Source organism: Ostrea edulis, chromosome 7 (assembly GCF_947568905.1).
Source record: "Ostrea edulis chromosome 7, xbOstEdul1.1, whole genome shotgun sequence".
NCBI lineage: Eukaryota > Metazoa > Mollusca > Bivalvia > Ostreida > Ostreidae > Ostrea > Ostrea edulis.
The window spans coordinates 82,731,991-82,750,601 of NC_079170.1; the positions used below are offsets into that span (position 1 = coordinate 82,731,991).

Sequence of the window (18,611 nt, forward strand, 5' to 3'; positions counted from 1 at the left end):
GAGGGTAATGGGGTTATTACCAACCCCAACTCCCACTTTTGGCGGAATATTTTTAACAATAAAGGGTCATTCTGTGCCATTTTGGGGTCTCTATCCTATTTTGGGCAGAATAATTATTAGTTTGGTACGGGATTCGATTGCTGTAAGAACCTGTACGTCGTAGGTTCTTTTTATTGTGACGTCATATCTTGTAAAGTGCACTATGGTACATTTATATACAGCACTGTGATTGTTCTCTGGAAGTCTTAACTGAGGTGATTGTTCATTATCTTCAGTTTTCACTACCTAAACTTCTTACAATTAGTGAAAACCAGGAATCCAGAAACAAACCCAAACTTCCGGTTGAAAAGAAAGCACACTTTTATGCTAATTACAGTTCTTTAGACACTTTTTCATTGCTACAAGCAAACAATAGCACTACAATTACAGTCTGTGTCATCTTGGTATGTCGCCAGGTTAAGAAAATGCACGAAATTCATTCCTCCACGTCGCCAGAGGAGATGCGGTTACCATATCCGAACAGCCAATCAGAATCGGGGAGGGGGTGTATGGAACCCAAGAACCTGTGCTAAGAGCTATACTTTATTATTTTTAACATATCATCTATTAAAAACAATCCCCTATCTAAACTATTTTCATATCTAAGGTCAATTCCTAGTAACTTTACACCATATATTCAGTTCCGGTCTCATTGTCTTAAAATGTTCCTTCACAGCCTTAAATGTACATATTATATAACTATATTAACGCAAGATATAGGGTTCATGGCGGGTGTAACCTGTCGACAGGGGATGCTTACTCCTCTTAGACACCTGGACCCAGTTGCTCAAAACCTTGGTTAAATTTAACCACTGGTTAAAGTAACCAGTGGGTAAATTTACAATCCACTGGGTATCTAAACACTGGTCAAAATTCTGTTGCTCAAAGTGAGTTTAGCCCTAGGACTTACTAACCAACGGTTTAGTACTTTAACCAGTGGTTAGTATCCCACAATGCAACATCTGTCGTCTGTATATGTAAACAATAATGGCTACCAACACAAACAAGAAACGAAGTGAAAATTTCTCACCAGAGGAGACACTATTTCTAGTGGAACTAGTTGAAGAACATTTAAGTTTGCTCAAGTCTAAACAGACAAACCAGGTTACTAATGCTAAAAAAGCTGCTGTGTGGCGACGTATTACGGAAGCTGTCAATTCCAGGGGGTCGGGGGTAGTGCGTTCGATAGACCAGGTAAAGGAAAAATATAGAAAGGCCTGCTCGAAGGCAAAAGTGGAGAAACACCTCCAGAAGACTCACCGTGTCAAAACCGGGGTCGGTCCGCCACCTCAGCCAATTGATCCGGTGTCGCAAAAAATCTTAGATATCCACCACGATTCCCCCAACTTTATTGGGATCGGGGGAGGAGTTGAGGTCGGAGGCCTCATAATCCATGGTAAGATTATTATTCGCTAAACCACTCTTTTGTAATTTGTCCAAGAACATTATCCAAGAACATTGAGTAACTATGGCAGAGGAAATTCGTAACTTGTGTTCGTCTGCAATACATGTCTTGGGCTATCCGACGATAGACCGAACTTCAGAGTTGTAATTCACTGATAATATGCAAGAAAAAACTCATCATTAACAACTGTTGAAGTATATTCCATACACGTACATCCTATCTAATTTTAAAACTGAAATTTAGAGTCCATATAACCGACTGCTACCGAGTAATCGTACTTGATGCATTAGCAATGTGAAGGTCACGGAAACTTCTTTTTTCGCCCCATGAGTGTTTTGCACCTAGTATCATAATTTCCTATAATGTATAAATACAATATCCCAACGAACAGTGTTCAAATATAGTACTTCGTGTAAATTTAATTTAGAAACATACACACGAAATATATTTCAATCAGATATTTAAATGTTTTGTTATTTACACACTTTTGTTTTTGATTTAATCCAGAAGTACCAGCTATACCTACATGTATGTTAGAGAAAGCTGAGAGTTCAGGTAAGATTTTTACTCTGAAATGGCTTTTTTGAGTTATAAGTATATTTTAATTGTTCCTTTTGACAAAGGAAAGCGAGGGGTGGGGAGTGGGGGGCACATTTTTAAAACGTGTTCAACAATTGACCCTTATCTTGGCCCCTAAACTTTCACACTTGAACAGCATGAAAAAGGGCCAACAAATAGGTGATTGAAACATGTAAACTTGTGACCCCTTCCCCATAACTTCATCGTTTTCTCTTTTTTATTGTCAGCTTCTTTTATAATATACCAATTGCTTGTAAAGTTATGCATTGATGATGTAAAATTTTCTTTATGATGGTAATCGATTTTTCTTAATTAATTTCATACAATCTAGGTTTTCAAACCATCAATGAAGAGACAGTCACCTTTGAAGGTAATGCAATGTTTACAACAAGTTTATTTTAGCATATAACATTTTAACAAGACCAATGGTGATATAAATATAATAAAAACATTGTACATGTATATATATTTATTTATTTATTTATTAAATTATTAAACATAATTACAAATTAACAATATTTATATAGTAATTAGCAATATTTGAAATTCATAGACCAAGGTAGTACAGAGACAATTTTTCAACTCCCAGAAAATGTGGAATGTAAGTTTAACAATGATAAATACGTAATCTCATATGACATACATAATACTTAATACATGAATGTAGTGCATAATACCAGATCTATATTTACTTTTCTGTAAGAATGGAGATTAGAGATTTATAGCACTGGGTCGATTGGGAGAGGTTACTAAGGGCGCTCTCAAATGTGCATGTATTGCAAAGCAAAGGTTATAACTGTCAAATAATTCAGTATTTAAAATTGAATTTTATTTTAGGGACATCTGTAACATATGATGTTACATTATCAAGTTCTGGGACCTTGATCAGCTCAAAGAATAATGAAACAGGTATTGTATATAAAGCAATGTCTAATGTTAAAGACATCAATAGTGCGAGTCTAACACTACTTACAAAAAATGGTTCACTGTATCCCAAAATTATTTTATAGTGAAAAATTGCAAATCAAATTGTCTCACTGCAAAGAATTAAGTGAAAACAAATTTGAATTATACAATAATAAAAAAAACTATATAATGTAATAAGTATATTTAACAAAAATGAACTTTGGAAACTCAAAAACATATTTCAAATATAAACATTTAATGAACATCTAAGTATACTATTGGATTGATGTATATTGATTTTTTTAGGTAAAACAAAGAAGAGGAAAATTGGTCAGGAAAGTCTGCTAGATCTTCAGAAAAGTGTATTGAGAGAGGATAGGGAGAGGATCTTACTAATGAAAGAACTTATTAAATTGCAGAAAGAAAAAGTTGCATTAGAAATTAAAAAAACCTGCAGATGGAATTACCATCTAAGCCAACAGAAAATGAGATGTAGTATATTAAATGGCTCAATACACAGTAAAATTCACCTGTAGTAAGCTATTCTGATCATGTTGTCTGTCATCTGTTTGTCTATATGTTAGTCATATTGGTGTTGCTGGATCTCTTTGTTATGTTAATTAATTTTCAGTTATGTTGTGATCCTTTGGGACTAAGTTAAGGGCACAATATGGGGGTAAAAATGTTATGGGAATAAATATTGATGAAAAAAAGTTTTTTGAAAATCACAACAGGTAAACAATGACAGGTTGAAGGTGAATCAGGTGAGCAATGAGGCCCATGGGATACCTCACTTGGGGGTGGAGTTAAAAGTAGCAAATATTCTGACTATAATTAAAAATAATTTTGGACAATGAACTGTCTGACATTGTTGTTGTTTGGTTCCACTACAATATTATTTGAAACATGTGGCTCATCTGAATGTCCACACTCCAAATCATCCATACAATCTTTCCTCTCTAAAGCAATGTTGTGCAGCACAGCACAAGCTACAATTATTTTTGCAGCACGATACGGTTTACACTAGAAAAGAGAACACATGAAAATCTAACATGTAAAAATGCACAATTTCATAATACAATGTAAATTAATTTAAAACATTGATCTCTCAAGTTTTAGATAAATTCGAAATTGAATGCAGTTCCAAATAGTTTGTGAAGCAAGCATTTGGAAAAAATAGTAAATTTTATTTACAATTTCATTTAACATTGAAGAGTTGTCAAATAAATCAAGTACATAGCATGTGCATATCGAAATACCCTAATTTCTCCATGAAGGACCATAAATCGTCGCTTCAGCCACCCGAAACTTCGCTCAATCACTGCCCTTGTGTGTGTATGTGCCTCATTGTATTTCATCTGAGACCTACATAATACATTTGACGACAATTACAACTTTTCTGGTGAGGTAATTGTATTAAAATATGAAATCGATAATTTGAATTGAGGAATTGACTCCATAACATTTCCTCTTTTGAATTAGGAAATCTCAGTATCTGATTTTAGTTTGGTCTTAAATTACCCCCACCCCCCGGAACTTGAATCACTTAATCAGTCGTGGGTCGTAGAAAGGGAGTCACCAGATATTTGCTGCATGCATATCCACTGTCACCAATCAGTAGTCCATCCACATCAATCCCTTTATGATGCGCTTCGAAATATGTTCCAATATTTGATTCTCGAAAAATAAAAGAATCATGGTTGGACCCTGGCCACTTGGCAACAATGTTGATAAATCGGCCTGTAAGTAAGGAAAAGGAGTAAAGGTGGGGCTTGCATGAAGTTTCATTATTTTACTACCAGCAGGACAGAAAGTTGGGTTTTGTTGTTGTTGTTGTTTTTAAAAATATATATTTATGTAATTATGATATGTATTCATTAAACTAAGTCAAGTGCAAGCCAAAATTTTCAGCCAATTTGGGTGTCCAAAGGGGTAAGGGGGACTTTATGGCTCCTCTCAAAATCTTCCACCACTGATAATGACCGTATGTGTTTTTTCATATGTAAACAAAGGTATATTGGGTGGCCCACTATTTTTTTATAGTTGCTAGTAGGTATGAATGAGAACAAGAATGTATGCTTGAAAGTTCTGAATTGTAATATCAGTACTGAAGGAGCCCACCCACCCCCCAAAAATTAGAAAGTATAAGTTGATGAAATATTCACCCCCCACCCTAGATTTTATAAGACTTCAAATATGTCTCCTAATTAGTCATTTGTACTATTTTCTATCATTTCTGATAAGGTGAGGTTAATAAAATGACGCACATTTTAAGTGTTTTTTTGGAAAAAAATTAAGTTCTCCCAATGAAGTAATTCAAGAAATCAAAAGATTTTGCCCCGCCCCCTTAAATCCGCCACTGGTTTAGGCACGTTAATATTCCTCATACGATGCTACTACGTGACAAAAATACAAGTAATGCAATTATTCAGTGATGATACTACCGCCAACTATATAGTACACATGTGACAAATTATGTATTTACATACATAGGTAAGTGAAGTAAAGTGGGGGGGGGGGATTTACAGTTGGAGTGAAAGCTCATTTTTTACCGGAAGTGGGAAACACTATTCTCTCTTTCATAGGCCTACAAGTTGTCGACACGGATAGACTGTGTTTCTCCACTGCTAAAAGTTCATGTGAGTCATTGTGTATTTTTGAATATTTTGTTGGTGAATATGAATTTTTATATCAATGTTTAGTGGTGATATACCGGTATATTAACTTCAAAAGTTATTATGAGTGACATAATTGATATTCAAATTCAATATCATGAAGTGTATGACCTGTCTTTATTATCTCATGATCATTTAATTATTTATTTTAGGAATACTAAATACAATATATTGAAGAAAGATAAAAACTTGGATAAAGTATAATCACCTTCATGATTACATATGGCCTGTGTGTTTATTGAATGGAAGCCTTTCCGGTTCACATACACGTGCTCGTGCTCACTGGGGCCCATGATGCGGACGTGGGTACCATCGATAGCACCAATCACACCAGGAAATTTGGCAATGGCATAAAAGCCCTTCTTGATGTTGGACTTCTCTCCTTCTGTGGATGGCCACTTTATAAAACGTGAGGCCAAATCGGTCAGGGCTTGGGATACATCGTGGATACTTCGAGATACACTTGACTTGTGGAAACCCAGTGTATCGCCTATAGTTTTCATGTTATCACCTGTAGCGTAATATCGTAGAGCCATCTCGACCTGACTGAGAGCTGACAAGGAATATGAGCGCAATGTTGGACGGCACAACTCGGGTTCTAGTAGATCAGTGATGAAATTAACTGACTCTTTACTTAACCTATACCTTTCTTTGTATTCACTGTCATTGAAATCGTGATTAAAATGTCTGTAAACTCTTATTTTCTTGTGTCGTCTGCCAAGGCTAACATCAAACAGCAAGCGGGCAGCCATGTTTAACCACTGGTTAAAAGACTTGACCCACCTCTGCAGAATGGCTAACTTTGGACAAAACGTAACCACTGGTTAGGCAACTTAACCACTGGCTAACGTTTGAGCAACAGAATTTAACCATTGGCTAAAAGTTAACCGGTGGACAAAGGATTTAACCACTGGTTAAGCTTAACCAAGGTTTTGAGCAACCCAGTCCTGATCCAGGGTCCGTGTTTCCACAAATCTGTATTTTGTATTGCTTAAAGGAGTTATGAGATTGATCACTGTTCGTTATCTTCACCTCTTATGCTACTGTCTGTAGCTACATGTGAATATCAGGATTTGTATTCTGGTTACACCTCTATATGGGTGAAAAATTCAAATCAACATACAAATAAAACAAATAATTATTCCCATGCTTCTATGCCACATATTATTATTTTGATTCTATGTTAAGAGAAGCCGTTTAAACAACCATCCTATTTTCACTACTATTTGATTATCTCTCCCGGAAGGGGTCATTATTCTTCATTCTCGTAGATTAAAATATCTTTATCCAGGCATGTTTGGCGCCACATATGAGATTGATCACTGTTCGTTATCTTCGGTTTTCACATGGTAATGTTTAAATGATTCTGTGATTTTTGAGCAGAAGGAGAAAATAGAAACAATTCATACATGTAACCTAGTAATGGCAGGTGATCAGGTCTTCCAACAGTCTGTTGGAATTCCCATGGGCACGAATTGTGCTCCTTTGTTAGCTGACCCGTTTTTATATTCATATGAAGCAGAATTTATTCAAAAACGTCTACGTGAGAAGAAAAAATCTCTCGCTGTGACCTTCAATTCGACTTTTAGATATATCGATGACGTTTTGTCTATTAACAATGATAGCTTTCATTCATATGTCGATTTGATATATCCCTGTGAGCTCGAAATAAAGGACACCACAGAGTCGTCCACTTCTGATTCATACTTAGATATTTTATTGAAAGTAGACATTAACGGCAAACTAACAACTCAACTGTATGACAAACGGGATGATTTCAGCTTCTCTATCGTCAACTTCCCACATTTATGTAGCAATATTCCATTATCACCTGCATATGGTGTTTATATATCTCAATTGATTTTATATGCAAGAGCTTGTTCTGGGTATAGTCAGTTTTTAAATCGAGGTAAGCTACTGACAAACAAGTTGATGGTACAGGGATTTCAACAGTCTCGATTGAAGTCAGCATTTTGCAAATTCTATGGTCGTTATAACGATCTAGTTCGTCAATACAACCTCGCATTGGGTCAAATGCTGTCTGACGTGTTTGATGACGATTGTTAAGCCGTTCTTGGCACGCTGGTTTTGACTGCGGATGACTCCGTTTGACTGATCGGGATGTGGGGCTCGCGGCGGGTGTGACCGGTCGACAGGGATGCTTACTCCTCCTGGGCGCCTGATCCCACCTCTGGTGTGTCCAGGGGTCCGTGTTTGCCCAACTATCTATTTTGTATTGCTTGTAGGAGTTATGAGATTGATCACTGTTCGTTATCTTCACCTTGCATGAATACGTTACGTCACAGATGACAAACACTACGTCACAGACAACAGACAAACGGACGGACCTGCAGAAATTTGATTCAGAGAGACAAGCATTCAGCTTAATTAAGTGAGCTAAAATAAAAAGACAACCATTCAAGATATAAATTAAGGTTTCTACACTATACGAGCACATAGGGTACTTTATCGTAGAACTAAAGAGGACTGGTTCAAAGGAAACAGTAAGATTAATTCAAGAAAGTTGTATCAAACAAAATAAAGTCGACAACGACAAACATCTGATGAGCGACACAACTGTCAGCAGTGGATAGTATGAATCATCATCTATGCCGTTAGTGAGTCATCATTCTAATTTCGTTATAAAGAAATAACAAAACAGAGAAACAACAGTTTTCTTTAAAAAAATCTTTCTAACAATATCCTCAAACCCCGCTCCGGTCAATACTACTTATGGATTATAGGAGTTCCTTGTTTGTAATGCTCTAAATGCTCGCATTGTCTCTGAAAACTGTAATGTCCTTATGAAGCTAGAAAGGAGGGGAAACTTCATTTATTAATCAAATATATTTATCAGGTTGCGCTGTGAAGCGAGATCATGATCATCTTTCAACATCTACTGATCTTGGAATTGTATTTATGTAAGTTGCAAATTGAATATACAAATGCATATGTGAGAATGAAATTGTGTGTTTTCTGTTGACAAGTAATTTGGTCTTATTCGTTTGTAGATGCTGGGATATCGATAAAACCTCTACTAACCTCAAAAATTGACGGGGATTACACTGTGTATGACGAGTGAGTCATTGCATGTAGTATAATGGTCATATGTTAAGTTTGAATACAATATACGTTAGTTGATTCGTGTTTCAATCAAATTGCTGAAAATATATTTAGATATTGATTTATATTTCCCCGTGATGTGTATTTACAGAGTGAAAAGTTTTGACAGCACGCTCAGAATCCTGGGCGAGATACGTGAGAAACAATGTCTTCCCTGTTTTATATATACAAAGAACTGGAGAGAAGATACATTTTTAAACCCAAGTTCCACATCAGGTGTTTATTAATTCTATAATACTTTGAATGTGCAAGATTTTAATCAGTGTATAGTGGCAACTATTAGAAACACAGGGATAGGAATGGAAGTGGAACATTTGTTGTGCGTTACCAATGATTTCAGTTTTTTACAAAGAATTTCGCGCACATTGTTTCTGATCCAACGAACCGGGGTCGGAATCATAGTGGTACAATTGCTTTGCAATCTTTGATATGATAAGGGTACATATACTCATGGAATTTTCGACAGATGACCTCCATCAAATATTCGAACGCCGCTCGCGCCGCCGGTAAGTGAGGAAGTTTCCCAGTTTACTTTCGCAAGGTCGGTGGTTTCTTCCCAGGAAGATAGTATCTGGGTTCTCTCTTCCACCAATAAAAACTGGGCGCCACCAGATAACTGAAACATTGTTGAGTGTGGCGGACAACAGCAAAACAATCCATCAATCTTATCATCATTCTAAAGGATTTTATATTTGTATCTATTACAACCAAACTAAGCCATAATCTATATACAACGCATTCATTCATAATTTTTTTATTTGTTTGCATCACGCGTCCTGAAATACAGAATAAATGTTTTTATAATGGAGAACCAGGTCAATTTACTTTGTCTATCTTAGAATAGGTGTGTCTATAATGGGGGAGTGGATATATTCACTGATTTAGTTTCTCTTTTCACTCAGACGACCTCCAATTATGCAGGCAGATCAAATGTAGTTTTCAAGGAAGATGTCTAAGGTTTAAAAAGGACATTTGCTATTCATGGACATTCACAGTCATCTCAGATAAGAAGGAGTACGTACTCTTTTCAAGGACCAACCCATCTTCTGATGAGAAAACCAACTTGAATATCACTTGTTACGGCACAGGAACAGCACGTAAGTTTGTATTGTAATTACACAATTAACATACCTGAGTTAAGTACGTTTTTTCAATATCAATACATGTAACAGTGTAATCATAAACCACGTTATTATATACTTTCAATTTCATCTCTTCTTTTTTCTTTAAAAGTTTGCAGGCATATATCACACGATATATGCCCGGAAACATTCCGGCCCGCAAACATTACGTCACAATCAAATTTCTACGCCGTTAAATTTCAAATTTTTCGTGTTTTTCATCTTTTACTCAGTTAAACCGATAAAGTTATTGTTAAAAATAAAATTATTGTTAGATTCTAAATGAAATTGAAAGTATATAATAAAAAGGTTATAGACTTTGTATGGGAAATATGACGACCTCGTTTTTTCTTGCAAGCTCGGTCCGTCTACGCGCCAAAAAACTCGGTCGTCATATTTTCCCATACAAAGTCTATAACCTATAATTATAGTCTACTCCACTTACATTGAAGTTGCTTATATTGAACTATCTGTTATATTGAAGTCGCTTATATTGAACTATCTTTCATATCTCCCCAATCCTTGGCGTGGGGACAGATAATACATAACTATAAACCATGGGGATTCTTTTTCTTACATTTTTTTCCTTACAGCCTATTTAATTTGCATTTGGTATTATTCCCTTTCGTTTACTTTTACCCTAATTACGTTAATTCGTAACATTACGATGCATGAAATAGTTCGTTGAAAATTAATAAAACTAAATTATGTCTGTCACAATATCTAATTCATAAAAGATCATTTTCAAGAGGTTTTTTTTTTACATTCCAAGATGTTTTACATGTACATTGAAATTGTGTGATTATTCATGAAAAATGTCATTAGAATCTACGTTATAGATAATGCGTGGTTTGTTTATTTATTTGTTGTCGGTGGAAAACATGTGTAAAATGTTGACGATGAAATTACGACCATGTACATTGCCATTCAGGAAATTTTACATGCTTCCTGTGAAATGTTATATATGATTTGTATAACATGCTAAATTTGTTTCTTGCACGTTCGATGGATGTTGGGTATGGAAATTTTTCTGTTTGAGGCCCCCCTTTTCGGATGCTTCATATTGGTTTGTTTCTTTATCATCACTGTCCGATCAGACAAAGTTAGATGATGTAATGTTTTGTTTAGTGCCCCGTACTTAGCCTACCTATCATATGGATGACCAATCACAGCGCGCCGTTAGGACGCTTTGGTCATTCCTCTTTGTTTGCTTGGAGTGCAGAGACTGCTCAAGTTATTTTATGTACACAAAAATTAATTTGATACTAGAAAACAGATTAGATATAATGTAGTAAACATGAATTTTTATGACGCAGAACAATTTTCTCGTAGTTACTAACTCAAACGGATGAGCCACGCATTGTGATATCAATCCTAAGACGGTACATTACACAACGTAACAGGGACTTTGTTTGATTAAGTCAAAATAGCTAATCAGTTGCGTTTTATAAGGGAAATTAAATTAACATATAAGTGGTGTTTCTAGCGAGACACAAATTTAGGAATCTGACCACCAATTAGGGTATATATATGATAAGCGACTTTATAATTCTAAGCAAGGTAATTTATTACCTCCGATATGGAATAAATATTATTAATATTCAATTTTAGTTCCCTCACCACCGTCGCCAATAATGCGAAAATAAAATCCTCGCTAAAATTCGATTGATATGGTATTAGCTATAAATCTATGCGAACTTCCCTGTGAAGGATTTCTGAAATCTTCTTTCAGAGTGTAATTACTTGCACATTACTTCAACAGAAATTTCAACAACTGTTCGGAAACATTTCTGGTCTGAGACGAGCAACCCAGATAAGAAAATGCCCAATCAAGATGTCGGTGTTGATGATAACAACGATAATGACGGCGAGGACAAAGAAGCTACTAAAACAGAAAATAAAAAGAATCCAAATCCCGCATGTAAGTTTCATGGCCTTTCGTTTTCTTTATTGAGAGAGGGTGGATTCTGAAAGTTGTCTTTTACTCCTCTGGTAACGAATGTTACATCATTGAGTAAAAAATTATGGACTGAAGAAAAAGATAATTGCTATTTTGGATTTCCAATATTTCGACTTGAGCATCACTGAAGATACATTATTTGGCGAAATATAAAGAGTAAAGATATAAAACTCTAAATGTAGGATATTTAAACATCCGTGATAAGTGTGAGTGAAGACAGTTTTACAATTTTCAGTCAATTGGAGGTATTGCGGATTTCAATTTATTAACTGGAGAAAATGTCAACTTAGAAATTATATCTTATATTACACATTCTACATAAATGCTTGTCGCAATTCACATTCTATTTAGTAGTATACATTACCAGGCCTAGGTAAATTTCGAATGAAAATTAAAAGGCAATTTTTTGTATTAATTTCTGCATATCTTGGGAAGTATACGTAATGTCTGGATGAACTTTGGTAGTAATGTAGATTTGAGGATATATGAATGTAATACAACACAGACATGAACGCTGGAAGTAATGTAGATTAATTATGTCAGGATATGTAGGGATACAGAGATTAATTATGTCAGGATATGTAGGGATACAGAGATTAATTATGTCAGGATATGTAGGGATACAGAGATTAATTATGTCAGGATATGTAGGGATACAGAGATTAATTATGTCAGGATATGTAGGGATACAGAGATTAATTATGTAAGGATATGTAGGAATACAGAGATTAATTATGTCAGGATATGTAGGGATACAGAGATTAATTATGTCAGGATATGTAGGGATACAGAGATTAATCATGTCAGGATATGTAGGGATACAGAGATTAATCATGTCAGGATATGTAGGGATACAGAGATTAATTATGTAAGGATATGTAGGGATACAGAGTAGAATCTTAAAGCATTTGGCTTCTTGTTTTTACATCGGCGAATTTCATTTTTTAGCTCTACTCTTTAATAGTAATTCGAACCCAAGCGATATAGTTGCCTCTACATACGGTCGAGAAAAAAACAAACAAACCCGTAATCATGAAAGATATGTATATTGACAAGTACATGAGCTAGAGTAAATATATGGAGATAATACTACCATTCAGTGTGTTTAGTTCTGTGGAATAAATCAGTCGACTTTTCGCGTGGGTGTTATTGTTTGGATGACAACATTATAATCCTGTATGAAATACAAGGGTAAGCAATTCACGTGGACGCACTGGACATTAGCAAGTATTCCATGAACATCCATTATTTTTATGGTTAATGTTTCATTCTGCTATCGCTAAGAAACAATTGTCGTATTGCTGCTTGTGGGAGGTGTGGGGTTGGTCACTGTTCATTATCTTCATCTTTCAATATGATAAAAAGGTGCTGCGTTGGACAGAACAGAACGTTTTACTTTAATGGTTAGATAAAGGAATTTCTATAATCAACATGTGACATCCAGAAATCAGTACCACTGTTTGTTTAATTTACAACGCCCACTTATTTCACACAATAAGTTAGTTCACGTTCTAGAAAACTCACTGTTTGCGGTTAACATAACACTGTATTAAATCCATATTTCACTAAGCAGTGGACAGATTTATTCTACTTAAATTGTTTTATTATAATCGACGACGTTTAATCTATCACCAATAATAATTTTCATTGATATGTCGATTCGATATATCTCTAACTAACAACCTAACTTTATGACAAACGGGATGATTTCAGCTTCTCCATCGTCAACTACCCATATTTACCTAGCAAATATGGTGTGTATATATCCCAACTGATTCGATACGCAAAAGCGTGTTTTCCGTAAGATCAATCTTTAAATCGAAGCAGGCTACTGACAAACAAGTTGATGGTACATGTGTTTTAACAGTCTCTTAAAGTAAGCATTTCGTAAATGCTATTGTCGTTATAACGATCTAGTTTACCAATGCAACCTATCATTGAGGCAAGTGCTGTCTCATGTGTTTCATACCGATTGTTGGACCGTTCTAGGGACACTGCTTTTGACAACGGATAGCTCTGTTTGCTTGGTTAAGATATAGTACTCACTGCGGGTGTGACCTATCGACAACGGATGCTTACTCCCCTTAGGCAATTGACCCCATCTTTTGTATATTCAGGGGTCTGTGCTTGCATAACTCTCTATTTTGTATTGCTTATGAGATTGATCAATGAAAGGCGAAGACAACGAACAGTGAACAATCTAAAAATTCGTAAAAGCAATACAAAACAGAGAATTGGGCAAACACGGACCCCTGGACATACCAGAGGTGGGGCCAGGTACCCTAGAGGAGTAAACATTCCCTGTCGATCGGTCATACCCGTCGTGAGCCCTATATCTTGATCAGGTAATGGGAGTTATCCGTAGTCAAAATCTGTGTGCCAGAACGGCCTAAACACGTCAGACAGCATTTGACCCAATGATAGGTTATATTGGCAAACTAGATCGTTGTAACAAACGTATAATTTGCGAAATGCTGATTTTAAACGCGACTGTTGGAACCCCTGCACCATCAACTTGTTTGTTAGTAACCTGCTTCGATTTAAAAACTGACCATACACAGAACAAGCTCTTGCGTATCGAATCAGTTGAAAGATGTAAACACCATATGCAGGTGATAATGGAATATTGCTACATAAATATGGGAAGTTGACGATGGAGAAGTTGAAATCATCCCGTTTGTCATCTTCACCTTACACTAATAAATGTTTCTAATTTCTCATATGTAAAGTAATAACTGTTTCCAAATTTACATATGTTAAGTAATAAATGTTTCTAAATTCACAGTTGTAAAGTAATAAATGTTTCTAATTTCACAGATGCGAAGTAATAAATATTTTATATCATTTTATCTTGTAGGCCAGAAAAAATGTAAACAGTGTCGGAAATGTTCGGGAAATAAAACATTAAATGACTGTGTAAATGCAGCAAAACAAAAGGACTGTCCTGGATGTAGTAATTTGGGTAGGTATTTAGAAAATCATCCGAAATATACTGTAATTCAACTTCAGTATTCGTCTACATTGCTTTTTTTTTTTTTATTACTAATGATTCTTTCACAGCCACAAATATTCGGGGAAAGTAGAGCACGAGAATCCTGTGAATAGTTTTCAAAAGTGTAATAATAAAACGCCATGATATAGATGAAACAGAATTTCTTTGTCAGGAGTACAATATATCAGGCATTTTACATAACTCTTCCTCACTGAATAATATGAAAATATATCTCAACATTTTCTTCTCTCGTGATCATATGAACTCGTTTTAGGCATCTTGTTGATTACACACGTCATTGCAGCAGGGATTGGTGGAGGGATCCTATACTTGATACAGTTTATCAAGGAGTTTCGGAGAAAAAGGTTAATGACAATTTGCTTTTATTTATTAGTTTTGGATTGCCAATGGCAAGTGATTATTATACACGAAACTCTAAACCTCTAAACGTAGAACTGACGAAGCTAAGCCAGAAAGTAATGATGAAATGATCAATGCATCTTACGGACACACGAGAGGAACTGACATTCTGCAGATGTCCAACGTCAGCCATCAGGAAGAAGGCATCTACAGTGAAGTTGCCGACAAGCCTGTTAGTTAATAAAACTTCCGTTTATATTGCATACAAATACATCGACCTTTGCAAATGCAATAATTAATTTCTTTAAGTAAAGTCTCTTTCTTGTGAACATTTGCACCCTGTTTTCAGTCAAGTCTAAAGCATAGTCATTTCATTTGTAGAACTCTATTTTTCTCTCCAGGACTCGCTTCTGAATGATAACACAATCCCAAATTGTTCAACGGGAAGTGTGTTAAACGACAGGAAACACTCCACACTACCAGATATACCTCACGACTCGGAGAGAGACGAAGAGTACTTGCTTCCGCAAATTCCAAAGAGTCTTTCATTGCCTGATACACATGTGCATTTGTCAGAAGAAGTAAACAAATCAACATCTATTGTGCAGGAGGAACTGCCATTGAAAGACGTCAATGATGTATATCAAAGAACAGAATTTTATGAAATCCTGCAGGATGCATCTGCTACAGATGGTGGGAATAATGTATATTCTTTTCTACAGAAAGCAGATGAATTGGATCTAAAGTAATGATGCTTCATACGATAAAAGATTACAATGTGTCCTACCATACATGTTTACATAGATTATAAAACACATTACATTCAACCTTTTCAAACATTGTGGACTAAAATTGGTTCTAACATCATTTAGTCACTCAGCAGAACACTTGTTAATTTCAGATGTGTCAACAACAAATGGGGTAAAACGATATTAATTCCAGGATTCAGTCACGAATCTGCAAGAATTTTAACCATTTCAGTGACATCTATTTATTCGTGATTCAATATCATTTCCGAATCTTTCGGTGAATTTGAATGCTCTCTAATTTTTGCAATTTAAGAGATATGGATAAATCCATGATTTTAAATATTCCACGAACAACGAAGACTAATTAATCCAACAGACATTTGGTTTCAGTACCATGGCGCATCCCCACATAGTGTCATGGTAATCACTGAATTATTTGAGAAAGCTTATTTCTTACAAAGCAGCAAATGACTGGCCTCCTCATTCCCCTGACCGAAACCTGCTGTGGACTATCATTTGTGGGGATACCTTAAGGACAGAGTATTCGGACCCAGTTCAGATGATATATAAAATTCTAGCTGCAATATCTATAGAAAATTGAAAGATTTGAGATGAAGCTTGTGCCATTATGATCGTGAACCTCAAGGGGCGCATTGACGTAGTTATTTACCAGAGATGACGTCATGTGGAACACATTTGAATTTGTATTGTTTTGTTTATATGTTTGCATCATTTGCCTATACATTGTTGAAATCATATGATGATCTACATGCAAATAATAAAACTTAAGAGGTAGTATCTTTATACTATTTAATCATTTACTGTCTGTATTTGTTCTTTGAAAGATCATAATCGTATGCTTGAAATGTGCATACCATGGAACGCCCTCAACAAGAGACCAAAAGTTATAATCAGAATACTGCAAAGAAAGAGTTGAGATGTCAAAATAAAATTGTTATGTAATATTGCTTCATCAAGTTATCAGTGTCTACAAATTAAAGCTGACATGAATTAATAAATACGTACACCTTTCTCATCTTATCCACCATATTTCTCTCAGGTAGGCTAATTTACTCTACCCGTATATACCCCAAATGTGATTGTCACACCTGAGTGATTTTTCTAGGTGGATTCGACCAGTGCACATCTCCGATAGTAATATATAGGGAATGCGAAACAAAATCACATTTTAAAATATTATGCTTTGCTCAAAATTACAAAATATTTGCTGTATAGCAATGCAACATTCCGAAAGATTAGATAATTTAGAAAAAAATGCAAAAAAAAAGAAGCTTTTCTTGCATACTTGCAAGTACATGCAAGTTTTTGCAGTTTTTTATGAAATAAATGCGCAGAAATCATTTGCCAATTACAATATATTATTCATATCAATTTTTGCAAAATACAGGTCCATGCCATATGTATAATATGTAATGCACATGGTGAACTCCATTTGTATCTCGTTAGAACTTTACAACACGTTGTCATTCCATTATACAGACTTCGACACACTTAACCCGTGCCAAATAGGGTGTCTTCAATCAGGGGAGATGTCAGAGTCGAAAAATTTTCCTGTATTGAATGCTTGTCCGGTCGAGGTTTTACAGTTTATATAAATCGGGAATATAATCATATACACTGAGCATCTGGTTGAAGATATTGCGTGCTCAATTCAAAATTTATCGATGATCATATACAAACTTGGATATAATAATGATCGAAAATATACATCTGTCTAAAATGCGGGTATTACATTTGCAATCCATAATAAACAGTTGATTACACAAAGACACATATAAAAGGAAATAAACGAAAATATAGTTTTATTGTCTCTTTGGGAACCACATAGTTATTTACGGTCTCTGTATGTCCATATTAATTGATTGAACAAGAGAGAGAGAGAGAGAGAGAGAGAGAGAGAGAGAGAGAGGGTAGATAGAAAGAGAGAGAGAGAGAGAGAGAGAGAGAGAGAGAGAGAGAGAGAGAGAGAGAGAGAGAGTGTGTGTGTGTGTCCTACTTCGATGTACAATATATTTCACAGAAGGAAAGAAAATTGATCACTGATATAATGGTAAGCTTACAAGCATTAAACATTTCAAGCTATTTAAAAAATTGTGATTGACAATATATTAAGAACTTATAGGAATTGATGCTTATAATTGAATTCATCACAATTTTAAAAAAAATATTAGTTTAAACTGCATGTAGAAAACACTAACTTTGTCTGTTAGAATAACAGAAAAAAGTAAATTGTCAAAAAAGTGAGGAGAGCAGACCAGCCCAGCCTCCCTGCCCACCCCAACCCCCTGTATACGTGCCTGAAACAACATATCAATTCCTGTTGAAAGAAAGGTACGTGCCTATCTGCATTTCATTAAATTATAAAGGAGCTCGAATTTATGTGTTCCCCTGTTAATTATTTGGTATGCAAGATTCGTTCCCGAATTTAGAATCATGCTTTCAGTCAGAGCAGAAATGAATTCATTTTGAAGTACATCTAGTTTGAATGCAAATGTGGGGTTCCTTCTTTTAATTTCATGAGACTCATTAGAACCCCCTCCACCAAACTATGCAGCGTTGTTTTTATTGATATCTAAATCGGCATATGAATCCGGATATAAATTATATAATGTTTTTTCGTGATCATATAAATATCGATACTAGAAAATGTTTATATTCTTGCCTTCTGCATATCCTACTAA

At 35.3% G+C, this 18,611-nt stretch overlaps 2 protein-coding genes across 3 annotated transcripts; one reads left to right on the top strand and one right to left on the bottom strand.

Moving 5' to 3' along the window:
• Positions 1 to 4,475: 4,475 nt before the first annotated feature.
• Positions 4,476 to 6,296, bottom strand: LOC125654693 (putative nuclease HARBI1). Its single transcript, XM_048884718.2, has 2 exons — positions 5,813 to 6,296; positions 4,476 to 4,669 (listed from the first exon to the last, which is right to left on the bottom strand). The coding sequence occupies exons 1-2, from the start codon at positions 6,138 to 6,140 to the stop codon at positions 4,476 to 4,478; spliced, it is 522 nt and encodes a 173-aa protein (XP_048740675.2). The 5' UTR covers positions 6,141 to 6,296.
• Positions 6,297 to 8,431: 2,135 nt separating this feature from the next.
• On the top strand, positions 8,432 to 16,728 carry LOC125653954 (uncharacterized). Of its 2 annotated transcripts, none has more exons than XM_056145527.1 (9): positions 8,432 to 8,525; positions 8,616 to 8,682; positions 8,819 to 8,943; positions 9,630 to 9,824; positions 11,581 to 11,769; positions 14,666 to 14,770; positions 15,075 to 15,165; positions 15,254 to 15,392; positions 15,562 to 16,728. In XM_056145527.1, the coding sequence occupies exons 1-9, from the start codon at positions 8,483 to 8,485 to the stop codon at positions 15,907 to 15,909; spliced, it is 1,302 nt and encodes a 433-aa protein (XP_056001502.1). In that variant the 5' UTR covers positions 8,432 to 8,482; the 3' UTR covers positions 15,910 to 16,728. The 2 variants fall into 2 exon arrangements, with proteins under 2 accessions (XP_056001502.1, XP_056001503.1); XM_056145528.1 differs by having other exon boundaries at positions 11,611 to 11,769.
• Positions 16,729 to 18,611: the final 1,883 nt, after the last annotated feature.